General features: G+C 48.1%; 1 protein-coding gene across 8 annotated transcripts in view; it reads left to right on the forward strand.

The window, feature by feature from the left end:
- The window catches only part of MINK1 (misshapen like kinase 1), a 965,829-nt gene that overhangs the window by 397,888 nt on the left and 541,066 nt on the right, over positions 1-26,875 (forward strand). For 7 of the 8 annotated variants that reach the window (XM_085637899.1, XM_085637895.1, XM_085637897.1 and 4 more), the window contains exons 5-6: positions 2,112-2,222; positions 18,565-18,655. In XM_085637899.1, the coding sequence (XP_085494025.1) occupies positions 2,112-2,222; positions 18,565-18,655 (202 nt within the window). Of the gene's footprint in view, positions 1-2,111; positions 2,223-2,808; positions 2,849-18,564; positions 18,656-26,875 lie in introns of those variants that run through there. The other variant, XM_085637902.1, reaches the window with a different exon arrangement.

Consider the following 26,875-nt stretch of genomic DNA (forward strand, 5'->3'; position numbering starts at 1 on the left):
GTAGAGATGGCAAACATGGACTGGTGCATGTTCGGAGAGAGGTTCTACAGGGCGAGAGGATGCCCACAGAAACTTCAAAAGGTATGGGTCCTGTGGCATGAGTTCAATGAGGCAGATGTTGGAGGGGGATTGTAGTGCTTTGAAGGTTATCCTCTTTAGTGATACTGAGATTGACAAGATGTACTGTTAACCTAAACAGTGTCAAATTATAGGTCACAAAGTTGATGTTGTTGTTGCCCATACTGCTAATGAAAACGTAATAAAAAGATGTTTTTGAAATATTCACTCGACAGTAAAGCTTGCCATCCACATTGGTAATCAGTAAGAAAGACGTGGTCTTTTAGAGCAATGGAGTGAAGAGCATAGACGGTCTTGGCTTGTTGCGGCTAGTCCTAGTCGAGTGGCATGCACAGTTTAAGCAGGCAGACACCCTCCTTGGCATCTGTAGACCGGGAACAGTTTACTTGAGGAGTAAGTGTGCGTGTGCTGCTTGACTACAGTGTCCATGGGGCAGGAGGAGTAAGGAGGGGCTATTGCATGAGTCAGATTTTCTGTTGGGAGTTTGGTTGTCTGGAAGTTCTTCCTGAATCTGGGATCTGGCAGCAGTTGTGCTGATGAGGATGAATGACAACATCATTGGACACCCAGATTCCCAGTGGGAGTGTAGACAAAGGTCTGACTTGGGAGTCCGAGTTGGAGCAGGCGAGGTGGTGGGGCAGAGACCGCGTGGATGTACACACTCTCTCTTTAAGACAAGTCACACTGGAGATTAAAGAGCCACCCGGTGTCAAGTGTCTGACCTGCAGTCCCACATCCGAGCCTAGAGGTGAGCTGAGAAAAACAGTGTCCGTTACCTTCCTAGAGGTGGTATGACAAGCTGAGGAGATCTGTAAAGTGAAAGCAGAAGGGGGGCAAGGTACAGTTTGGGGGTCACCAACAGATGTGGGCAAAGAGATCAAGGAACATGATGAAGGCCAGGGATAATCCCAAGAAAATGTCAACTGGTGCTTGCAGACTGTATGTTGTGCTCTCCTTATCGCCTCTTCGAGTCCTCCTCAGACCTAGGTCTGGCGCATTTGCAGTGAGGGTCTTGAACTGACAAGCTTGTACTGTTGTCTTGTCTTTGTCAGGCTTCGTTTCTAATAGTTATGAGTGTGTTTGCATTTGTTTGTTTTCAAATGAAAGAATGCAAATTTAAAATGTCATTGATGAAAAGGAACAATTTGAAAAGCAGCAAGGCAATTAGGAGAGAGGAAAAATAAGCAATTCTTTCAAAAAGTGCCCTTTTTCTCGCGGGTCTTGCTATTTCTTGAAATTCTATTGTGCTAGTTATAAGGACTCTATTTGCGTATATTATTATTTTTTTTTTTTAAACATGTTTTTTATTGCAACATTTTCAGCAACATAACCATCGGGGCAACCGGCACCCCCTACAATCTCCGGTTATATTCTTCGGTTTAGCAACGCACACAGCCATTCAGCCCACATCCCGGGGGCCGGGCGGCATAGATGGATAGTTAAGCAATGGAACACAACTATCGCCTCACAGCGGTGCTTGGTGCATGCCCCATGGGAGCCTCTGCTTTTTTGTCCCACCAGCTACATTCTTCACCCAACTCAGTGTAGCATTGCCCTCCCACCTCAGGAACTCCCCCCCCCTCCCATCCCGCCCCCCCCAACTGCTGCTGTTTCGGGCCCCTCCAGTGGTCCCTAACTCTAATTCGTGCCAGCTATCCGGGGTACATCTATTGTCCTCAGCTCTATTTGCGTATATTATGACATAGTGTTGTAGGCAGGGAATGCCCCTGTCTTATTTGGAAAGACAGTGGTTCAGGGCACAAATGAAAGCTGGTGGAAAGGGTATGTTATGGATTCAGCCATTGGCGCTTTTAGGACATACCAAGGGCCAATGCAAGTGATTTTTTACACACATTCCCTGAATGCATCCGTGGGGCCAGTCCAATTAGCCAATGGAAGCGTTTGTGTAACTCCAACAAACTCTATCAAAGGTTTGTCGCTACACCTAGTCACTTCTGTTATTTCATCATTTGTCCTGTAACTTATTATTTCTATAGATTGAGTTTCTTAAGATTTCTCTTCATTCTTTGCAGTTGGTGATGGAGTTCTGTGGGGCAGGGTCGGTCACGGATCTTGTGAAGAACACCAAGGGCAATGCCCTGAAGGAAGACTGTATCGCATACATCTGCAGGGAGATTCTCAGGGTAAGTGAAGGCCTGAAGGAAAACTGCATTGCAAACATTTGCATGGAGATTCTCAGGGTAAGTGAGGGCCTGAAGAAAGACTGCATTGCAAACATTTGCATGGAGATTCTCAGGGTAAGTGAAGGCCTGAAGGAAAACTGCATTGCATACATCTGCAGGGAGATTCTCAGGGTAAGTGAGGGCCTGAAGGAAGACTGCATCGCATACATCTGCAGGGAGAGTCACACGTTAAGTGAGGGTCTGAAGGAAGAATGCATCACAAACATATGCAGGGAGATTCACAGGGTAAGTGAGGGCCTGAAGGAAGACTGCATTGCAAACATCTTCAAGGAGATTCTCGGGGTAAGTGAGGGCCTGAGGAAGACTGCATTGCAGACTTCTGCAGGTAGATTCTTAGGGTAAGTGAGGGCCTGAAGGAAGACTCCATCACATACGTCTGCTCGGAGATCTTAGGGTAAGTGAGGGCCTTGAAGGAAGACTGCATTGCATACATCTACAGGGAAAGTCACACGTTAAGTGAGGGTCTGAAGGAAGAATGCATCACAAACATCTGCAGGGAGATTCACAGGATAAGTGAAGGCCTGAAGGAAGACTGCATTGCATACATCTGCAGGGAGATTCTCAGGGTATGTGAGGGCTTGAAGGAAGACTGCATTGCAGACTTCTGCAGGGAGATTCATAGGGTAAGTGAAGGCCTGAAGGAAGACTGCATTGCAGACTTCTGCAGGGAGATTCATAGGGTAAGTGAGGGCCTGAAGGAAGACTGCATCACATACATCTGCAGGGAGAGTCACACGTTAGGTGAGGGTCTGAAGGAAGAATGCATCACAAACATCTGCAGGGAGATTCACAGGGTAAGTGAGGGCCTGAAGGAAGACTGCATTACATACATCTGCAAGGAGATTCTTTGGGTAAGTGAGGCAACATATGCTTTCCAGGGTTATGTGGACCGATGCAAAAGTGAGCAAAGCAAGGAAGAACTTCTAACACTGATGCAGAGAGTGATCTTGAGTGTTTGTAAGTGTGGGCCCAAGACTGCTGTAAAACAGATCAAAAGCACAAGCCGGCTGAAAGAGCTCGGATCACTAAGAGCTTATTCAGACGCCTGATACGCATGAAGGGTAAAGCATTTAGAATGAGCGCGACGCATGAAGTTGGTGGTAAGAATCTGTGGTTCTGTGATGAACGTGGGCGTTTGAAATTATGCCAAACACTAATGAGATCAGAAGTGGAGATGGACTTTGAGATGGATGCAAGGAAGAGGGAATGAGACCGAGGTATTGAAGGTGGAATTCACACAGACTCTTAGGAACTGTACGCTGAAGCTGGCTCTGAACAGGGGGTCTAGCATAAAATTCTAACAAGTGAAGATTACACAGTCAGCTAGTTGGAACACAATGATTGTGGGAGAAAGTGGACACTGCATGTTCAATTGTTTTTTTGAGAAGGCTTGGCTGAAAATAGGGATTGAAATGGGGAGCAATGGAATATGTGGTAAGTTAAATCAGCGGGCCATGGAGAGGATGTAGATGTTCTTACAGATCATTTTAATTGAACTCCTGCCCAGTGTGAAAGCCTTTGATGTCTACTGTCTGTGAAATATCACTACTACGATCCACGCCTTCCGTCCTCCCAGAGCACTCCAAGCCGTGGAAGGTTCCTGTATCCAAAGCAGAAATGTCAAAGGCTCAGTTTTGTTTCAGGTGCTCCACTGCTCTGCACAGGTGTGACTTGTTGCTAATAAAAGTATGAAAACATAGCTAAATGTTAGTGATCAAATGACAAAAGAAGCAAAGGAGCTGGAGTTAAGATTGTAACCCTTTGCATGATACATGTAGGGCCTGATTTAAGTGACGAGATGTGAGAGATGAACACAGGATCAGTGGGGCAGCTGCGGCCTAGAGGTAATTTGGGCGTCATGATGGATCCAGGAGGTGTGTAGAAAACAGCATTAAGGCTGGGCAGAAGAGTTTGTGTATGTCACATACACAATGGCAGCTCAACGGACACGTGATGTGATTCTGCATTAGAGGTTCTTGGTGAGAACAAGGTTAGCTCTCATCAAGGTGGCACACAGGAGTCTGTGCGTCAAGACCGGTGCAGCGCGAGAGAGGGAGGCTGAACAGCATTCAAGATTGGGCCTGTTCTATCCAAGATGAGAGCGGGAGGTCTTGCAGTGAGGACGCTCTGCTGGCCCTGTAGTAGCAGTGAGAGACATTGGAGGCAGCGCATGTTGGATCCGGGGTGCGAGCGGGAGGTCTTGCACTGAGGAGACTCTGCTGGCTCTGTAGTGGCAGTAAGAGACATTGGAGGCAGCGAATGTTGGATCCGGGGTGCGAGCGGGAGGTCTTGCAGTAAGGAGACTCTGCTGCCTCTGTAGTAGCAGTGAGAGACATTGGAGGCAGCGAATGTTGGATCCGGGGTGCGAGCGGGGGGTCTTGCAGTAAGGAGGCTTTGCTGGCTCTGTAATAGCAGTAAGAGACATTGGAGGCAGCGAATGTTGGATCCGGGGTGCGTGCGGGAAGGCTTGCAGTAAGGAGACTTTGCTGGCTCTGTAGTAGCAGTATGAGACATTGGAGGCAGCGCATGTTGGATCCGGGGTGCGTGCAGGAGGTCTTGCAGTAAGGAGACTCTGCTGGCTCTGTAGTAGCAGTAAGAGACAGAGGCAGCGCGTGTCAGATCCGGGGTGTGAGCGGGAGGTCTTGCAGTAAGGAGACTCTGCTGGCCCTGTAGTAGCAGTGAGAGACATTGGAGGCAGTGCATGTTGGATCCGGGGTGCGAGCGGGAGGTCTTGCAGTAAGGAGACTCTGCTGGCTCTGTAGTAGCAGTGAGAGACATTGGAGGCAGCGAATGTTGGATCCGGGGTGCGAGCGGGAGGTCTTGCAGTAAGGAGACTCTGCTTGCTCTGTAGTAGCAGTGAGAGACATTGGAGGCAGTGCATGTTGGATCCGGGGTGCGAGCGGGAGGTCTTGCAGTGAGGAGACTTTGCTGGCTCTGTAGTAGCAGTATGAGACATTGGAAGCAGCGCATGTTGGATCCGGGGTGCGAGCGGGAGGTCTTGCAGTAAGGAGACTCTGCTGGCTCTGTCGTAGCAGTATGAGACATTGGAGGCAGCGCATGTTGGATCCGGGGTGCGAGCTGGAGGTCTTGCAGTAAGGAGACTCTGCTGCCTCTGTAGTAGCAGTGAGAGACATTGGAGGCAGCGAATGTTGGATCCGGGGTGCGAGCGGGAGGTCTTGCAGTAAGGAGACTTTGCTGGCTCTGTAGTAGCAGTAAGAGACATTGGAGGCAGCGAATGTTGGATCCGGGGTGCGAGCGGGAGGTCTTGCAGTAAGGAGACTCTGCTGGCTCTGTAGTAGCAGTGAGAGACATTGGAGGCAGCGCATGTTGGATCCGGGGTGCGAGCGGGAGATCTTGCAGTAAGGAGACTCTGCTGGCTCTGTACTAGCAGTATGAGACATTGGAGGCAGCGCATGTTGGATCCGGGGTGCGAGCGGGAGGTCTTGCAGTAAGGAGACTCTGCTGCCTCTGTAGTAGCAGTGAGAGACATTGGAGGCAGCGAATGTTGGATCCGGGGTGCGAGCGGGGGGTCTTGCAGTAAGGAGACTCTGCTGGCTCTGTAGTAGCAGTATGAGACATTGGAGGCAGCGCATGTTGGATCCGGGGTGCGAGCTGGAGGTCTTGCAGTAAGGAGACTCTGCTGCTTCTGTAGTAGCAGTGAGAGACATTGGAGGCAGCGCATGTTGGATCCGGGGTGCGAGCGGGAGGTCTTGCAGTAAGGAGACTCTGCTGGCTCTGTAGTAGCAATAAGAGACTGAGGCAGCGCGTGTCAGATCCGGGGTGCGAGCAGGAGGTCTTGCAGTAAGGAGACTCTGCTGGCTCTGTAGTAGCAGTGAGAGACATTGGAGGCAGCACATGTTGGATCCGGGGTGCGAGCAGGAGGTCTTGCAGTAAGGAGACTCTGTTGGCTCTGTAGTTGCAGTGAGAGATATTGGAGGCAGCGAATGTTGGATCCGGGGTGAGAGCGGGAGGTCTTGCAGTAAGGAGACTCTGCTGGCTCTGTAGTAGCAGTAAGAGACATTGGAGGTAGCGCATGTTGGATCCGGGGTGAGAGCGGGAGGTCTTGCAGTAAGGAGACTCTGCTGGCTCTGTAGTAGCAGTGAGAGACATTGGAGGCAGCGAATGTTGGATCCGGGGTGCGAGCGGGAGGTCTTGCAGTAAGGAGACTCTGTTGGCTCTGTAGTTGCAGTGAGAGATATTGGAGGCAGCACATGTTGGATCCGGGGTGCGAGCAGGAGGTCTTGCAGTAAGGAGACTCTGTTGGCTCTGTAGTTGCAGTGAGAGATATTGGAGGCAGCGAATGTTGGATCCGGGGTGAGAGCGGGAGGTCTTGCAGTAAGGAGACTCTGCTGGCTCTGTAGTAGCAGTGAGAGACATTGGAGGCAGCGCATGTTGGATCCGGGGTGCGAGCGGGAGGTCTTGCAGTAAGGAGACTCTGCTGGCTCTGTAGTAGCAGTGAGAGACATTGGAGGCAGCGAATGTTGGATCCGGGGTGCGAGCGGGAGGTCTTGCAGTAAGGAAACTGTGCTGGCTCTGTAGTAGCAGTATGAGACATTGGAGGCAGCGCATGTTGGATCAGGGGTGCGAGCGGGAGGCCTTGCAGTAAGGAGACTCTGCTGGCTCTGTAGTAGCAGTAAGAGACATTGGAGGCAGCGCATGTTGGATCCGGGGTGCGAGCGGGAGGTCTTGCAGTAAGGAGACTCTGCTGGCTCTGTAGTAGCAGTAAGAGACTGAGGCAGCGCGTGTCAGATCCGGGGTGCGAGCAGGAGGTCTTGCAGTAAGGAGACTCTGCTGGCTCTGTAGTAGCAGTGAGAGACATTGGAGGCAGCACATGTTGGATCCGGGGTGCGAGCGGGAGGTCTTGCAGTAAGGAGACTCTGCTGGCTCTGTAGTGGCAGTAAGAGACATTGGAGGCAGCGAATGTTGGATCCGGGGTGCGAGCGGGAGGCCTTGCACTAAGGAGACTCTGCTGGCTCTGTAGTGGCAGTAAGAGACATTGGAGGCAGCGAATGATGGATCCGGGGTGCGAGCGGGAGGTCTTGCAGTAAGGAGACTCTGCTGGCTCTGTAGTAGCAGTGAGAGACATTGGAGGCAGTGCATGTTGGATCTGGGGTGCGAGCAGGAGGTCTTGCAGAAAGGAGACTCTGCTGGCTCTGTAGTAGCAGTGAGAGACATTGGAGGCAGCGCATGTTGGATCCGGGGTGCGAGCGGGAGGTCTTGCAGTAAGGAGAATCTGCTGGCTCTGTAGTAGCAGTGAGAGACATTAGAGGCAGCGCATTTTGGATCCGGGGTGCGAGCGGGAGGTCTTGCAGTAAGGAGACTTTGCTGGCTCTGTAGTAGCAGTGAGAGACATTGGAGGCAGCGAATGTTGGATCCGGGGTGCGAGCGAGAGGTCTTGCAGTGAGGAGACTCTGCTGGCTCTGTAGTAGCAGTGAGAGACATTGGAGGCAGTGCATGTTGGATCTGGGGTGCGAGCAGGAGGTCTTACAGTAAGGAGACTCTGTTGGCTCTGTAGTAGCAGTGAGAGACATTGGAGGCAGCGCATGTTGGATCCGGGGTGCGAGCGGGAGGTCTTGCAGTAAGGAGACTCTTCTGGCTCTGTCATAGCAGTATGAGACATTGGAGGCAGTGCATGTTGGATCCGGGGTGCGAGCGGGAGGTCTTGCAGTAAGGAGACTCTGCTGGCTCTGTAGTAGCAGTGAGAGACATTGGAGGCAGCGCATGTTGGATCCGGGGTGCGAGCGGGAGGTCTTGCAGTAAGGAGACTCTGCTGGCTCTGTAGTAGCAGTATGAGACATTGGAGGCAGCGCATGTTGGATCCGGGGTGCGAGCGGGAGGTCTTGCAGTAAGGAGAATCTGCTGGCTCTGTAGTAGCAGTGAGAGACATTGGAGGCAGCGAATGTGGGATCCGGGGTGCGAGCGGGAGCTCTTGCAGTAAGGAGACTCTTCTGGCTCTGTCATAGCAGTATGAGACATTGGAGGCTGTGCATGTTGGATCCGGGGTGCGAGCGGGAGGTCTTGCAGTAAGGAGACTTTGCTGGCTCTGTAGTAGCAGTAAGAGACATTGGAGGCAGCGAATGTTGGATCCGGGGTGCGAGCGGAAGGTCTTGCAGTAAGGAGACTTTGCTGGCTCTGTAGTAGCAGTGAGAGACATTGGAGGCAGCGAATGTTGGATCCGGGGTGCGAGCGGGAGGTCTTGCAGTAAGGAGACTTTGCTGGCTCTGTAGTAGCAGTATGAGACATTGGAGGCAGCGCAAATTGGATCCGGGGTGCGAGCGGGTGGTCTTGCAGTAAGGAGACTCTGCTGGCTCTGTAGTAGCAGTGAGAGACATTGGAGGCAGCGCATGTTGGATCCGGGGTGCGAGCAGGAGGTCTTGCAGTGAGGAGACTCTGCTGGCTCTGTAGTAGCAGTGAGAGACATTGGAGGCAGCGCATGTTGGATCCGGGGTGCGAGCGGTAGGTCTTGCAGTAAGGAGACTCTGCTGGCTCTGTAGTAGCAGTGAGAGACATTGGAAGCAGCGCATGTTGGATCAGGGGTGCGAGCGGGAGGTCTTGCAGTAAGGAGACTCTGCTGGCTCTGTCGTAGCAGTATGAGACATTGGAGGCAGCGCATGTTGGATCCGGGGTGCGAGCGGGAGGTCTTGCAGTAAGGAGACTCTGCTGGCTCTGTAGTAGCAGTGAGAGACATTGGAGGCAGCACATGTTGGATCCGGGGTGCGAGCAGGAGGTCTTGCAGTAAGGAGACTCTGCTGGCTCTGTAGTAGCAGTATAAGACATTGGAGGCAGCACATCTTGGATCCGGTCTGCGAACGGGAGGTCTTGCAGTAAGGAGACTCTGCTGGCTCTGTAGTAGCAGTGAGAGACATTGGAGGCAGCGCGTGTCAGATCCGGGGTGCGAGCAGGAGGTCTTGCAGTAAGGAGACTCTGCTGGCTCTGTAGTAGCAGTGAGAGACATTGGAGGTAGCGCATGTTGGATCCGGGGTGCGAGCAGGCGGTCTTGCAGAAAGGAGACTCTGCTGGCTCTGAAGTAGCAGTAAGAGACTGAGGCAGCGCGTGTCAGATCCGGGGTGCGAGCAGGAGGTCTTGCAGTAAGGAGACTCTGCTGGCTCTGTAGTAGCAGTGAGAGACATTGGAGGCAGCACATGTTGGATCCGGGGTGCGAGCGGGAGGTCTTGCAGTAAGGAGACTCTGCTGGCTCTGTAGTAGCAGTAAGAGTCATTGGAGGCAGCGAATGTTGGATCCGGGGTGCAAGCGGGAGGTCTTGCAGTAAGGAGACTCTGCTGGCTCTGTAGTAGCAGTGAGAGACATTGGAGGCAGCACATGTTGGATCCGGGGTGCGAGCGGGAGATCTTGCAGTACGGAGACTCTGCTGGCTCTGTACTAGCAGTATGAGACATTGGAGGCAGCGCATGTTGGATCCGGGGTGCGAGCGGGAGGTCTTGCAGTAAGGAGACTCTGCTGGCTCTGTAGTAGCAGTGAGAGACATTGGAGGCAGCGAATGTTGGATCCGGGGTGCGAGCAGGAGGTCTTGCAGTGAGGAGACTCTGCTGGCTCTGTAGTAGCAGTGAGAGACATTGGAGGCAGCGAATGTTGTATCCGGGGTGCGAGCGAGAGGTCTTGCAGTAAGGAGACTCTGCTGGCTCTGTAGTAGCAGTGAGAGACATTGGAGGCAGCGAATGTTGGATCCGGGGTGCGAGCGGGGGGTCTTGCAGTAAGGAGACTCTTCTGGCTCTGTAGTAGCAGTAAGAGACATTGGAGGCAGCGAATGTTGGATCCGGGGTGCAAGCGGGAGGTCTTGCAATAAGGAGACTTTGCTGGCTCTGTAGTAGCAGTAAGAGACATTGGAGGCAGCGAATGTGGGATCCGGGGTGCGAGCGGGAGGTCTTGCAGTAAGGAGACTCTTCTGGCTCTGTCATAGCAGTATGAGACATTGGAGGCTGTGCATGTTGGATCCGGGGTGCGAGCGGGAGGTCTTGCAGTAAGGAGACTTTGCTGGCTCTGTAGTAGCAGTAAGAGACATTGGAGGCAGCGCATGTTGGATCCGGGGTGCGAGCGGGGGGTCTTGCAGTAAGGAGGCTTTGCTGGCTCTGTAATAGCAGTAAGAGACATTGGAGGCAGCGAATGTTGGATCCGGGGTGCGTGCGGGAAGGCTTGCAGTAAGGAGACTTTGCTGGCTCTGTAGTAGCAGTATGAGACATTGGAGGCAGCGCATGTTGGATCCGGGGTGCGTGCGGGAGGTCTTGCAGTAAGGAGACTTTGCTGGCTCTGTAGTAGCAGTATGAGACATTGGAGGCAGTGCATCTTGGATCCGGGGTGCGAGCAGGAGGTCTTGCAGTAAGGAGACTCTGTTGGCTCTGTAGAAGCAGTGAGAGATATTGGAGGCAGCGCATGTTGGATCCGGGGTGCGAGCGGGAGGTCTTGCAGTAAGGAGACTCTGCTGGCTCTGTAGTAGCAGTAAGATACATTCAAGAAAGCACATGTTGGATCCAGGGTGCGAGCGAGGTCTTACAGCAGATTGTTGAGAAGCTGGCAAGTGCATGCAAAGGAAGGTGTTATGCCGCTTGTTAAATAAATTCACTCTTGGGTACTCCTGGTGAAAGATGGTTCATTGGGCCAGAGGCTAGTATCCTGCCCATAGAGCGGCCTTTTCTGAACTAGTGAGTCGGTGTGTGCAGTGATGGCGTTGTTTCTCTGGGTGGAGTCCTTTTCAAGGACGAGAATCATCACTCACCCAAGGGTGACATTCTTCATCATTAGGTCCTCTCCTCACGCCCGGACTGCGACGTCCGTGGTGTGGGCTACAACTCCCTAAATGGGAGGAGCAGAGGTGTTTTAGATGAGCGATGGAAATGGAGTCAGTGAGGGGCAGAGTGCATTTGAACATTCTAATGTGTTTGTGTAGTTTAAAACTACTTCCAGAGGGCCAACATCTATTTATTCAGTAGGTCCAGAGGAGTAGGGTTAAAAAGAGGACTGGGGATTTTATAACCAATAATCCCTTATTGGTGGTTGTGGTCGACATGTTTCTGCCCATCAGTGGATCCCAGAAGGGGTTCCAAGGCATTCAGCGGGACCTTGCATGGTTAAGTCAGTCTGTTATTTGTACTCATATAATGCCAAAACCTCAAAAGATAATTATTCTTTATACTGGCTCGTCAAAAGATCGAGAGAGCCAGGTAGGTGGCCCGAATGTGTTGAGGGTCCAATGTCATTCTAAGAAAATAAAAATGAAAAGTAGAGCAAACTCTCGTCTTTGCCGCACCGGGGGTGAGAGCCAGCAGCAGCGGGTCCGTAGGACTCCACCTACCAGGCTCCCTCACTCCTCCACAACACCTCGTCACTCCCTAGCGCCCGGAGGCACATATATTCAAAGGCAAGCCCCTGCAGCGTGGGACGCTCATCTTTGCCGCACTGGGGGTGAGAGCCAGCAGCAGCAGGTCCATAGTACTCCACCTACCAGGCTCCCTCCCTCGCTCCTCCACAATGCTTCGTCACTTCTCAGTGCCCAGGGGTGCATATATTCAACTGCAAACCCCCGCAGCGCAAAACATGCGCCGGCCGCGCCCAGGCAAAGCCCGGGTCAAGGGCAGGCCCGTTCTTGCCAAGAAGAGGCCAGGCAGGGCCATCCCCCTTGGTTTTGAGATAGCCCGCCTGGATTTAAAGGTCCTTTTGCCTATCAAGACTTAAATCATGAGTGCTGGACATTGCCTCTTCACCCCCTCCTTTCTATCCTTTTCTTGAGTTAGCGCCTGGTGCATCTCCTTTTATTAGCAAGTGCTTACCATAAGATTTGATCATTGTTTTTAAAGTGAATTGCATCGAATTTTAACATTTATCTTATTTTTATTGTTAGCAGAGATGGGGAAAAGCAAGACCAATACTAGTGAGGGGGGTGGGAAGACAGTGGGGCCTCGCTTGAAAGCCACCAAACCCACTAAAGCTAGCAAAACCAAAATAGCCCGTAGATCTGCAGCTAACAATTGCGTTTTAGATCGCATCAATGAGCTACTGATAGAATGCCAAGGTATTCTAGTTCCTGAATCTAACATATCCACCTTAGGTAATTTGCTTACCCCAGTCGAGATCCCTCCCCCCAGCCCAAACCCCATAAACGTTAAATAAATTCCCTCTATTTTTACTAACCACACTACAAGGAGCACAAAGAAGATGTCCCCTAGTCATGGCAGCACTAGGCAATTTGTAGCTGTCACTGATGATGTCAATGTAGGGAATCGCCATCCCTCCCCAGCAGAGGAAGAGTCAAATCCAATAATTATGGATACTGTAGATCTCATTAGCACCGATGACTTTATTAATATTAACATTCCCTTGGACACTAGATTCCTACCATTACAGAATCTACCAGATAATTTCCTGGTAAGGATGATAGAAGCAGAGACAGTATCCCCTCTGTCAAATCTAGCCAATACTAGTGCGGAACAAGATCCATCTGAAGGAAGGGTAGCGGGTGGTCCAGTAAGGTCCACTTTAATTGAGATGGACACAATAACAACTATCAATGAGCTTAGGGTCGAAGTTATCACCCTCAAATCACTAATTCTCGTACTTACAGATCGGGTCAAACTTCTGCTGGATAGAGATCCAATAAAACGTGCATCCCTGATCAGTCCGTGGGTTCCACAATGAATCCTATCCTACCTCAGGGAAGTATAGGTTCCTCCAAGCCCACCAACATAGTCCCTCTAATGTCCATCTCTACATGCTTCCCTACAAAACCCACCATTTTGGAGTCTCGGGCACTAGTAGGTAGAAATGTGGGTAGAAATGAATCCTCTGCAGTTTATAACGAACGTTACCTTAATAATAGCTGTGAGCTGGCTCATGGTCCCACCAAGAGCATTTTCATGATAAATGTGCCCAAACTTCAGTCTCATATCAAATATGAAGATAATAACTCCTTAAGAAACAAATCGATCCACTGGATCCGAAAGGTTAGGCGATGTAGATCTGTTATCAGAGATGACATTCTGTGGGCAAAAAGGTAACCCATCGCTCTTCCCAAACAGATTCCATTGAATTGCACTTGAGGGATGAAAATCTGAATCTAGATGTAATACAATCCCATTGCTACTAGGTTGCTCCAAGCCAGCAAAAGGCATGGCACTTTGTTGGATTCACACTCAACTTTAGCCAATATTGATTGACTGGCACACCCAGCACTGTCAAGTTACTAGACACTCTATCATACAGACTCAACTGCTCGTCCGGGCCCCAATAATAGGCCACATGAAGATCCATCGCTAGTCTTTGTGCCCCAGTCTTCTAGCTCTGAGGCATTTGTTTGCCCACAGCCTATAAATGGCAATCTTTGGGCAAGCCCTAGCCAGCAAGCTATAGTTATAAGCTCACAGATGAAACACAGATGGACATCACCCTGCTAGCCTTGACTTAGGAGGTTCGACCACTAAACTGCGTATGCTATCTTGCAACGTGGCTGGTATAAGATCTAAGGTAGCGCTCCCTCATTGGCTGCTATACATCAAAAACTTTGATATCTGTATATTGCAGGAAACCTGGGCCACAGCACCTGTTTTTATTCCTGGATAAACCACCTTATGTTGCCCAGCAGTCAACAATAGACCAGGTCGTCCGGCTGGAGGGCTTTCGATATGGATCAGAATTGACCTACAATGTACTACGAAAGAAATCAAGACCAATAGTCCTGATATTCTAGCGACATACCTCAAGGGCAGGAATGGTACGTCTGTGGCCCAATTTTACGTTTATGCACGTGGCACTAAGATAGGCTGTGATTCTCCAACATTTCAAGCGTTGGAAGATAGCCTCAAGAAAAGAGTCTCCTTCCCCGCTAATAATAGCTGGAGACTTTAATGTCACCTTCGAACCACTCGATTCCGAAGACCTAACCAGCACCGACCGGATAGATGAGTTGTGGTCTGTTCCCCCGCTTGACCTACCGCCAGCCAAAAAATGGACGCTACCAGTTCTGCAGCTCCAAGCTTTAACTCTCGAGTACGGGCTAAGGGTAGCAAATGGACGCACCAAATCCGACAGGACAGGGGCAAACACATTCATCAGAACTATGAACATGATTCACATCGACTACTTATTGATAGATATAAGATTATGGCCTGGTGTGCTGGATATGACAGTGGGGACGACCACCGATAGTGACCACAACCCGCTAGAGCTTGCCATGTCATCAGTTTGGTCCAGACATAGCAGCCCCTCATGCAGCAAACTATCGACTAAGATGATCTGCCCCACAAACGATAATAGGCGATTGAAATGGGCATGTGTAGCAATGGACACCTCTAAGTGTGATGAAATGAAGCGACTATTACTTACCAATATTGGAAATCTCCACAATCTGCGTGAGCAACGGGAGGAGCTCCTAAAGCTAACAGACATACATACATCTCTCTTCGAGCAGATAGCCTCCTTATTCATATTGCCAAGTCGGATCCAACACAAGAGGTCGATTGTCCGCTCACAATCCTCTTGATTTAGTAAAGATTTCAAGAAACTACGAGCAGTCTTGGCGTCCGCGGTTAGATCAAATAATGTCGCCGAAATAAGAGAGGCTAGGAAGACCTACAAGACAGCCCAGGTGATAGCGAGAAGAGATTGGGCTGAAAATCGTTGGGTACAAATTTGTGATGCTTGCCAGCGGAAGGATTCTCAACAATTCTGGTTGCTGGTCACGAAGGGAGAGGCCGATAGACCAAGGCCACCTAGCAGTAACATATCTGTAGCCACCTGGGTTGACCATTTCTCAGGTGTATATACTGGACCAGCAGTGCTAGCCATTGAAGGTCCTTCATATGAATATACTGGCACTCGATCCAGTGAGTTATTTTCGATAACTGAAATTAACCAAAGTGTAACTTCCTCAGCTAGAAACAAAGCCTCTGGTCCCGACGGTGTACATGGTGACGTCTTCCTTAATGATATCGCCAATTGGGCCAATTACATCTGGGCACTTGCCAACAGAATCGCCTCTGGGGCACCAATAGCCCGTCTTGGAAGGGAGCAGAAGAAATCCCGTTTTCAAAAAGGGTGACCGTTTCCTGCCTTCTAATTACAGGCCGATTAGTTTAATCGATGGAGCTCAGAAAGTCTTCTCCCGTGCTCTTCTGTCTAAGATCACAGATTGGATGGAGGAAAAAACACATCTTATCCCTGTTCCAAGCTGGGTTTAGGAGGAAAGTCAGTACCATCGACCAAGTTTTTAGATTTGCCTTACTGGCCTGGAAAGCAGTGAATATCGAACAAGCTAGTCTTTATATTACTTTTATTGACCTAAAGTCAGCCTTCAACCTTATTCCAAGATCCAGGTAATGCAGGAATTGGGGCTACCATTGGAGCTTCTTTTTTATTAAACAATTTTTATTATCAACCAAATTGCATTGGAACACATCAATATCAAAGCCGTATACAGGTTCCCAGTACATACATCTGACATAGTTAATACCACATCTCAGTGAACAAGTTACATCATTTCGCTGTTGTCGGTCAATGTCCAACCAACTAAGCTGTATAGCACAAGACAAAAGAAATCTATACATCAGGAAAAGAGGTCGTGAGTAAGGCCTAGCGGGCGTAACCCTCATTAGGTTGTCGGTGGGGAGGGCTCCGCTACATCAGTTAGTGGAGACATCAAGGCTTGCCTCTTCTGCCGCAGTTCTATAGTAGGTGACCATTGGAGCTTCTTGCGTTTATTGTTCGGCTGCATGAGGATACCTATGCAAGGGTTCGTTGGGGGCGGGGGGTGTGAAGGGCAACTGACTGAACCAATCCAAGTCGTCAGGGGGGTCCGCCAAGGATGTGTCTTGGCTCCCACCCTGTTTTCACTATTCATCAACGGGGTGGTGAAGCATCCGTAGGAAGTCCCCGCTGATGCCCCTACACTGGGGGATGGAAAAGTAACGTTATGATTTGCGGATGACACGTTAGTATTCTCCAAGACCCCCAGTGGTCTTCAAATCCTTCTTGATGGTTTTGTGACCTTCCGTAATCAGAGAGGCCTGGAGGTTAATACCTTGAAAACTAAGCTCCTGATGATGAGCCTCCACAAATCGTTTAAAGGTGAATTGACGTTGGGAGGGATTCCTTTGGAGAGAGTGCCCACTTTTGACTTTCTGGGGGCGACTCTCTCGGAGTCAAGGGCATGGAAGTACCACATTACCAAGAGGAATTTTTGCAGAAGAAATCCTCAGGGCCACTGAATAAAGAGCACAGGACCACCCAAACTAGACCGATAGCAGCTCCACTTCAGATATATGATCAGAAGGGAGTAACCTCTGCCGTGTATGGGGCGGAAATCTGAGGTTTTGACAATCTTCAGGGCCTTTTATACACAGATAATACGTTTTTAAGATCTTTATACTCCCTTCCCCAGAGTACTCCGCTTATCCCTTTAAGAGTGGATATGGGTAGAACAACTATAGTGGACAAAGCAAGGCTCCCCCCCTTCTTTTCTGGTTACGACTCAAACAAACACCTGAGCATAGTCACTATGCTATAGCCTTCGAAGATCTTTACAAACTTGACCGCTTCAAAAAAATAGAGTGGTTTACCAAAGCCAAGGCACTGCTCTCTGCTAACAAGTTGGGAACCTTGTGGGATGTGTTTGATCCTAGCCTCCTGCCTAGCAGAGAAATTGTAAATTCCCACTATTGGAATTGGATGGTGCTGACAACTGTCTCACAACCCTCTCCTGGCCGCCTGTCAATAGAGTTTATGGAGTTTAAGTGGCTAGGTGTATCCGAACAGTACATGGAGGTAATTTCGACACCACAAGACAGGAAGCTCTACATACAATTTAGATTCGGCTGCCTCCCTGTGAATTCTTTCACAGTGGCTTGGCAGCGATCTTCTGAGGTTATACAGCATTGTCCAGGCTGCCCCTGTTTCGCTAGTGTAAGATATTGCTTCCGTATTGATCCAGGCCATAATTAGAGTCCACCCAGGGGACACCAATATCAGACTATAAATCTTTAGAACAGGCAAGGATAGCGCCCTATCTTTATGGTGTAGGATCATTATAATTGGACAATTGGCAGAGCGTGTTTTCCCTTGATGCTAGGGCCATATAGCCATAATTCTCAGGCACTACTAGAGCGCAGGATTCCTATGTTGAGTGCCACTAGATAGTTTACGGACTGGCCATGTGTAGGCTGCCAATACCATGAGCCACTGAACATGTAACCAGCCAGGCCCTATTGTTTATTATGATTTCCTTTTCAGTGGGGTGCTCCTGGATGTACCTAGTGGCCTGAGGGTGGATACAGCTGACTCCATGAGAAACTCGAGTATCCATCACAAAATAAAGGGAATGTCTGCAAAGATATATGAACACTATTTCTAATAGATGTATGCTGGACTACACACCTTGTAGTCTTGGACAAATGGAACTGAGAATAATTTAGAATTATCTTTTGAGTTTTTGGCTTTATATGAGCACAACTAACAGTGACTTAACCATGCAAGATCCTGATGAATGCCTTGGAACCCCTATTGGGATCCACTGATGGGCAGAAACATGTCGACCACAACCACCAATAAGGGATTTATTGTTATAAAACCCCAGTCCTCTTCTTAATCCTACTCCTCTGGACCTACTGAATAAATAGATGTTGGCCCTCTGGAAGTAGTTTTAAACTACACAAACACATTATAATGTTCAAATGCACTCTGCCCCTCACTGACTCCATTTCCATCGCTCATCTAAAACACCTCTGCTCCTCCCACTTTGGGAGTTGTAGCCCACACCACGGACGTCGCAGTCCGGGCGTGAGGAGAGGACCTAATGATGAAGAATGTCACCCTTGGGTGAGTGAAGATTGTCGTCCTTGAAAAGGACCTCCTCCCAGAGAAACAACTTCATCACTGCACACACCGACTCAAAGTTCAGAAAAGGCCGCTCTATTGGCAGGATACAAGCCTCTGGCCCTATGAATCTTCTTTCGCCAGGCGTACCCAAGTGTGAATTTATTTAATGGTGGGACTAGTACGTAGCCGGCTAGGCCAATCCCATGATCCCCAGTGTGAATATCATTATGCGCTTGTGCCAGGTCATACAAGAGTGTGAATGGAAGCTGCACACGCTGGGTCCTGCAGATGAAGCAAGTGGTAGCATGTATGCACATGAAAACTGAGCCTGGTAGAGGGATTTAGTGTGAGTGAAAACTGTTCATAATGATCCTTTCATCCGAGAAAAGAGTAAGAGCAAAATGAAAATGGATCAGAATATAAAACAAATAAGGGTTCTTATGGTGCATTATCTCCTTGTTTCTAGGGTCTGGCCCATCTTCATTCACATAAAGTCATTCATAGGGACATCAAGGGGCAGAACGTGCTGCTGACGGAGAACGCGGAAGTGAAGTTAGGTAAGTTATCAGCAGTGTGTTCAACGTATGAGTACAAGTCAGGAAGTCGTGCCCATGCCATCGCTGTCACTTTACATACCTAGAAGTGATCAGGCAGCGTCTAGCCACCTATTTAAGGTCAACCCTCATCGACTTAAGTGAATTTGAATCCTCCAAGGTAGATTTGTCAAGTCTGGGAGTCTGATCTGAGTGAGAGAAGGTGAACATCTCGGTCAGTGGCCTTGAGCACATCAAACATTGAGACAGCATTACCCCTCGTCAGGGTGTGAATCTCTGGCATTTCCAGGCTGATGACTTGGAATGATTCAAGCATGTGAATCTATGAAAGCTTCACACGCTGGACAATCCTACTTATTTTGTTGTCATGTTTTTATATCCAGTGCTGCCCTTCCCTTCCAGAGTCACAATTGTGAACCTGTGCTGTTACAGCAGTGGCGCGTTTGTCATAAGACCGCCATCTGCTACATCATGTTCATGTGCACCAGAGAGTATCACAATCGACCGTTCTTCAGGAAATAACCGCAGTCCTGTTTATCAACAGTGACCGGCGACATCTAGTGCATTAGAGGTCCCGTAAGAAGTCTTAATGTGTCAACAAGTAAAAAGGCAAGATGCAGTCTTACCTGGTCAGTAACGCTTCACAGACTGACATTTCAGGGAGGAATAGATAAAGAGGTTACAGGCTGTTGGGGTTCAACAGATTTCTGTATTAAATATTTAAAAAGCCAGGTAAAAATGGGTGTAGAAAAATGTCCGTCCTTATACTATGCTACCTCCCCAATCAAAATATGCCATGGCTGTGCAAGGCCCTTTAGAGATCTGTTGAAATAGGTTCAGTTCAGCATTGTTCTCCATGCTAGGACCAAGTAAGTGTAGCTAAAAATGCAAAGTGCACATGGTTACCCCAGTTCGCAGGAGCAGTGCAGCCATGTTTAAGAGGCGACACTGGCATATGTTTGCGAACGTTATTGGTCCAGCAGCTTCAAAGGAAAGAGTCTGTGCCCTGTACTAGAAGGTGGGTCAGACTAAGTGGCCATGCACGTGCAAGCTTTTATGAATGCTTGCCACATCCGCCTGCACCAAGATCAGGAAGTATCTACCTGGACTGCAAACGATCAGACACCAGCTTCACTTTCCGTGACCCTCCTTGTTGCTTCTCGTTTCTGGCCTGGCAGGTACTGGCCCTCTCGAGCCTCGAGGCGAAGTCTTAGAGGGGAGACGATACTTATCCCCAAAGGAGCATGAGGTTTCATGCCTTCTTCATGCTAAAAAGAGGGCTCCAGAGTAGGTGGGCCTGTATTTGGCTGGTAAGCTGTCATCTAAGAATGGCTTCTTTAGCAGTGAAGCAAGTAAAAAAGAGCTTAAACTCTGGTGGCGCGGACCCTTCTTTTAATGACAGAATAGCCCTGGTTGTTACACAGGGGTTTGATATAATTGCTTTGGTGGAGGAGAAGCCATTTGTAAATTATACTTTCAGCTACTTTGGTAGAGTGCAGGTACCTCCTTCAGCAGTGTCTCTGAAATGGAATGGGCGCACTGGATTGACCTAAACCTGCCCTAGCGTTTCATACTGATGATTGCCTCCCTGTGATGCACTGGGGAGACATCTTCCAGTGGAAACTGGCTTAGCAGTGGCCAGTCTGCCTTCTAGGATTCTCTTACCTTTGTCCATGGAGAGAGTAGCCCCACACTTGCATCATTCCAACGTTAGTTTAGTTCAAGAGGGCCTTCCCGGAGATGGGACAGTGTTTCAAGATCTATGGAGGTTCCATGGGGAGTGCATCTTCCCCCTCCCCCAAGGTTTATTGGATGTTTAACTACTGTCTGTTGGGATTTGTATGCAGCATAGACATCATCACAATAGTTGTTCCCCACTTCTGTTGTGTCTCCTGTAAACCCACTGAGATCATCCAGTATAATGGAGAAGTAACCATGCAATGGGACTGGACCGGGGTCCTAGCCCTTGGCGCTGTGGCGAGTCAGCTGATGCCCTGCTAGGACTGTGCAAGACGTCTCAGCTGAGCTTTGGGTATCTTGGGCAGAGAGGACTAACAGGTGTTTACTTGTCAAGTGATTTGTTTGGTACCGGGGAGGAAGGGCACGTTTTATTCTCTTCAGATTTCAGGAAACAGTTGAAGTTTGACAACTATGGGGACAAGACTCCTTTCATCAGACGCTTTCTCGTTCTCACTCCAGGGTCAGTCTGTCTGTCCTTCTGACAAATGGGCAGGAGTTTTTTAACGTGCAACACAGGACAACTATGGCTGTCCTTTTGTGCCTGTTGTGGATGAGCTGCCGCCTTCTCTTGATCCTTCAGGGGAAGAGGAAGGGCCGTCAGACGAGGCAGCCAACCGGCATCTGTTATGGCATCTAGGGGAATCGAGCCAGTGTCTTTCTGACTTGAGAGACTGAGTTAAGGATTATTAGCTCACCGCAAACTGCTGCTGTGCCTTTGTGATCATTGCAAGCATTGCTTGAGTCATTGGAGCGTCCCTGGATCCCATGAGATGCATCTTTTCTTTGAGAGGTGAGGCGGTAAGGCATCATCTTCATCGCTGTCCTCCGATCGTAGATCAGTAACCTATGGGCAAAGGTCAGAGGCTGACCACTACCCCCTCCAGAGTCCAAACGCCAGCTCTGTTCTGTTACTCGAATGCAGTGGGCGCAACCTGGGGTAGCAGCATCGCCGCAGGGGTCTGCAGCTCAGTCCTCAGAAGAAGCTTCAACTAATGAATGAAAGAAAATCCGGTCTGAATCTTACAACGCTACCCTGAGGTGTTGCTTTGTCTTTTCAGTTCTCTGAAATCGTCTGAATTATTGTCGTTGACGTAGTGTCGGCCTCTTTTTATATTATTTCCAGGAATCCTGTAGTTTGCACAAGATTAGTGCTTCTTCTACATCGCATCTGCCTTTCATGTCTTACTTTCCCTAGAGAGCATGTTGTGCTCTATCTTGCTAAAAAGGAAACTCAAGGAGATGATGGACGGAGCGCTGAAACTTTTCAGACACTCACCCCCCAGTCACAGATCTGGGCTGAATCCATCATCATTCTTTAGCTCACTCCACCACCCCAGTTCAGACACAGCTATATGCAAATCAGTCTTGACCCTGTGCCTCATGGGAACAGTCCAGCCCGAACTGCCAAGCCATGCCTTCCCTGGACCGGAAACAAGCATCCTGGGACCGGTTTTGGGCTAGCAGCCTTCATCAGCCAGACTAGCTTGAGCCCAGTGGCACAGTGAGCCAGAGACCCGCGTCTGAAGTGTCAGTGCTCCGTCCATCGTCTCCTTGTGTTTGCTGTGCTTCATCTTGCTGCCATTATGGTTCCTTTCTTGACCCGCATGGGTTCTGCTGCACTGTCCTTAGGTCTTCATGCTTGTTGTTTTCCTTACTCCTGTAGCATGCTTTCCGTCTTATTGATATTTGTGACCGGGGCAATTCTCTTTTAGAAATGTCTCAGATTGGGCTTGCATGTAAGTAAGTAAGTAAGTACATCTTTATTCGGTTATAAAAACAATAATAACCATTAAAGTACATATAAAACACATTAAATACAATATACACATTTCGGAAAAACTCCTTAAGACAAAAATTAAATCAGTCAAGATTTACTCTATGTTTAAAAATACATTTTAAAAACGTACTAACATATTTCGTGGTCAGTACGTTATTCAAAAATTGCAGATGCAACATGGCAGGACGACACCTTCTAAGACCAAGAGATCTCAGCAATGGATTTAGCCATAGTTTACGGTGTATAGAGTAGAATTTGCAGAACAATACCGTATGCATTGTTGACTGTTCTGACAGCTCGTCGCAAGGGCACGCCGTTAAACCCTCTTTCCGGTCATGATTCTTTGGAAAGGCTACAAGCCTATGGAAAACATTCAACCTGAATCGTGTCAGCAAAAAACGCTCGAATTGTGATTCGACGTAGGTTAAATATGGTTCTATTTCCAGTGTAGTCATGACCATCAAGGAGTGTTGAGCAGATTTTTTATTAATCTCCTTGGTCAACCGTAATTCTTCCATGTGGCTGAGAGCCCTTATTTTTAGGTCTTTCTTTGAGATTTCAGCAATTTGTTCGGGGTTGACATAATATTTATTGAGCCCCAGATCTTTAAGGAGGTTTTTCACATAGCGCAGCCACTCGATTTTCCCCGCATGTTCCAAGGACATGCAATCGGCCACTATCTCTTTTGTGAGTACGTTTTTTGTTGACGTCCAAATACGGCGCCACAACAAAAGAGGTTGAATTTCGGCCAAATCTTCAATATGGGGAAAGCCAAGTTCTGAGTGGCAAGCAAAGGTAGATGCTCGCTTAGGTGCCACCAGTAGGAATCTCATAAATGTATTCTCTGCTACCTGGAGAACATTGATGTTTTTATGTCCCCACAATCCCGCCCCATAAAGTGCCATGGAATGGCACTTTGCTTTGTAGATGCGGAGGAGCTCAACTGGTGGCCTCTTGCCGAGCTTCTGGGAGAATTTTATAAGGGCAATGATTGCTCGCAAGAGTTGATGCTTGCGTGCTTCAATGGCCGCTTTCCAGTTAAGTTTGTCATCTATCATGATGCCAAGATATGGGTATTGTGTGGTCAGATCCACTCTCATTATCAAGATAGATAGACCTACCCCTTTTCTTCCCCTTGCCTGCCTCCATCACGTATGTTTTTTTGATATTTATTTTGAGGTCCAAGCTACCCATGAATTTTGAATATCTATCTAAGGCTTTCTCCAACTCTCGCGGAGTACGTGCCAGTATTACTGCGTCATCCGCGTAGAGAAGGGCAGGGACGGGGCGGTTTTTCACTCTTAAAAGGTCCTGGGCCCCTTTCAACATCTCAACCTCGAGACCGTTAGTATAAAGGGAGAAGAGAAAAGGGGCCAGGACACACCCCTGCCTCACTCCCCTCTCCACATTAAAGGGGTCAGATAATTTACCCTGCATTCCGAAGCGGACCCTAGATGACGCATTGGAATATAGTGCCCGAAGAAGGTGTGCAAGGGCTGGGTCTATGCCCATATGGGTGAGCACTGACCACAGCTTCGAGTGGGAGACGCAGTCGAAAGCCGCAGAAAGGTCAACATAAGCCATGTATAGCCTTCCTTGCTTTGCTGAAACATATTTACCCATTAATAGGGCTAGGTTCAGAGCCTGTTCAGTTGTTCCAAAACCCTCTCGGAAGCCAAACTGGATATCAGATAATATATTACGGTCATCTACCCAGTCCTGTAGGCGCTGGAGGACCACTCTGCCCAGGGCTTTGCCAAGCGAGTCCAATAATGAAATTGGCCTGTAACAGGTCACATCTTCTCTATTTCCCTTTTTAAAAATGGGAACCATGATCGATTGGTTCCAAGTTTTAATTAGACCACACTTCATTGTTGCATCAAACACTTTTTTTAGAATTGGAGCCCACAGGTCTAGTTTGGACTTAAAAAATCGACTGGTACGCCGTCTGGACCAGGGGCTTTTCTGCTTTTGCTCTTTTTAATCGCATTTGTGACTTCGTTTAATTCAAAATCCAGAAGTATCGGAAATAAACTTTCTTGTGGACTCTGATTGTTCTCCTCTAATGGATCTACTCCTATTTCTTTGCCAAAGACTTTGGAGAAATGGTTTGCCCATGTTGGGCCCTCAATCGCTACTTCTACTCTTGGAATGTCGCTGATATCTGTCAAAAAGGGGGTCTTTACTACCTTCCAGAACTGCTCGCTATTTCGATTTCGGGAACTCTCATATAGTTGGTCCCACAGCGCTTTTTTCAATTCTTGCTTTCTTAGTTTGCAGGCTAGACGATAGGACCTCCTTAATCTACGTATTTCCTCCTGATCTCTTACGGATTTCATCAGCGCTTTCTTTAGGGATTTATGGGCCATAGTGCACTGGTGGTCAAACCACCTTTTTTTCCCAGGCTTATTCCCTTTCATATTTCGAGTTAAAAAGTCTTTTGCCTTCTCCATGATTAAACTAAAGTTATATAAAAGGTCTTCGTCGCTGGTATCGTTGTCAAGGCACTTCATGATAGCTGGGTATACCGCGTGGACCACCTTGTTTGTCATGGCCACAGGGTCTATCGTTCCCCACCCTATGGTATAACCATTTATTTTTGTAGGATAAATATTGTTCTGGGTGAGTGTGGCCATTATCGGGTGCAGCGTGTATTGTCCCCGATCAATGACCAAATCAAAAGCCAATGCCGCATGGTCGCTCAGTGCGTTGACTATCAGACTAAAGCTCGGAGCTTTATTTTCAAGTGTTAATGAGACCAATATGTAGTCAATCGTTGACTCCCATCCTCTACCCAAATATGTAGCTTGTAACTGGCCTGATGTGATATTAGTTTCATTCAAGATTACTAGGCCTAACTCTGACAGTATTTCGTTCAGGAGGTCGCCCACTTTAGTGTGACAAAAGTGGGTCATATATTTATCTGATTCTTCAGCCATACCACAGATATTACTATCTTTTACTTCGCAGGGGTGATGGTTAAAATCACCGCCCCAAACAATGCTTGGGACGTCTGATCCTTGCATTTTTTTTGTCAGGATGGACAGCTTATTACGAATGGTTCCAAGTAAATTTACTCTCTCGCTCTCCGGGACGTTTTCATATGTGTTCACTAGAACTATTGTCCCGTTCTTTGGAAATGAGAGTTTCAATATCTGATAGTTAGGGCATAGGCTAAGCGATATTACTTTTAGTCCAGATATTGTATTTTTTATGTATACCATCAAACCCCCCTTTGCCCTACCATGAGGGGCTGCCACTGCCGCGGAGAAATAGGTTTTATATCCCGTTATATGCTGCTCGTTAGTGGACCATGTCTCCTGTAAACAGATTACATGGTAATCTTGAGTGAAATCCAGCAGACTTCCGTTCATTACTTTGGTTCGTAAGCCTGCAATATTCCATGACATAATTCGTATTGTGATGTCATCCTTTCTAGAGTCTGAACATTTGTTCAAACAGGCTGTCTCTAGTGCTGGTACATACTCTGGGGGGTTTTGCACTTCATCGATCGTCTGCATGGGTTGATTACTACAGCTATTCCGAGGGGTAGGGGTATCGGCTCCTCTAGCTGATGTTAAAGTTGGGACTGGGGAGAGATTGCTACTTCCCATTCCTTGTATAACTATATTTTCACTTGGGGGAATAATATCATTAGAGATGGTTTGAATTCCCACAATAGAATTTTGTGTACGGACCTGTTCTAAATTAAGTCAATCTATGTTATCCAAACCACCCAGCACCGAAAAACGGTTATAGGTAGGTATATTAAACCTCTGTTGTGACTGGGCATAATTGTTCTGATACGTTGAATTTATGGTCTGGAATGGATATTGATTATTAATCAAACGACTCCAAGGCTGAGGGTTAGGCAATTGTTTATGAGCGTTTCGATGGAAAAATTGCTGGTTTGCTTCCCTCTGGTCTTGGAAAAACTCTTTTGTGAAATGGGTTTTTGAATGGGAAAACAATTCTTGTGGATAAAAATAGTTGACGTAATGTGTAGAGATAACATTCCCTCCTCTTGCTTCGTACCAGTCGCCAATACATCTAACGGCTCTGTGGTCCCTGAAGTTTATAATTATCACATCCCCCTTCCTTTCTTTTGGTCTTGTGCCCACCCAGCTCGTTCTTCTTACCATTAAAATTTCCCCATTTATGTGTGCGGGGAGAGGGCGATTTTGATTTAGCCAGTAGATGGTTTTATTTTTTAGGGCGTAATAATCTTCCCTGGAGCCCTCTAGGAGTTCAGGTACCCCTGTCATTATGATCGTGCACGGAGCTGATTCCGGGGGTAAATCCACTCTCCTAGTTGATGGAATATACTGGTGCTGAGAAAGGTGTTCACGATTTCCATTGGCCATTGTGTGTTTTATTGGTGTACTATTTTTTCCCTCAAAATTATTTAAACTTTTCTTTTTTGAGTCTTCATCATTTTCTCTCGTTTCAGATGAAGAGCTACTGCCCACCCTTGTCTCCCTCTCTATTTCTTTGTCTTTTGGTTGGAGATTAGTTTTACTATTATCTGCAGTTTTTTTTGCTAACTTTCCAGCAGATTTTTTCCCTGATACAATATGCGTTTTCCTTAAGGTGCCACTGGTTAATGGTTGTTCTGGGAGAATAGGGAGAGAGGGAGCTAAATCGTCTATAACGGTTTTGGGCTGAATTTTTAAAAGTTCATTTAAGGTCGAATTGTTCCCTTGCAT

This window comes from Triturus cristatus, chromosome 12, assembly GCF_964204655.1.
Source record: "Triturus cristatus chromosome 12, aTriCri1.1, whole genome shotgun sequence".
Lineage (NCBI taxonomy): Eukaryota > Metazoa > Chordata > Amphibia > Caudata > Salamandridae > Triturus > Triturus cristatus.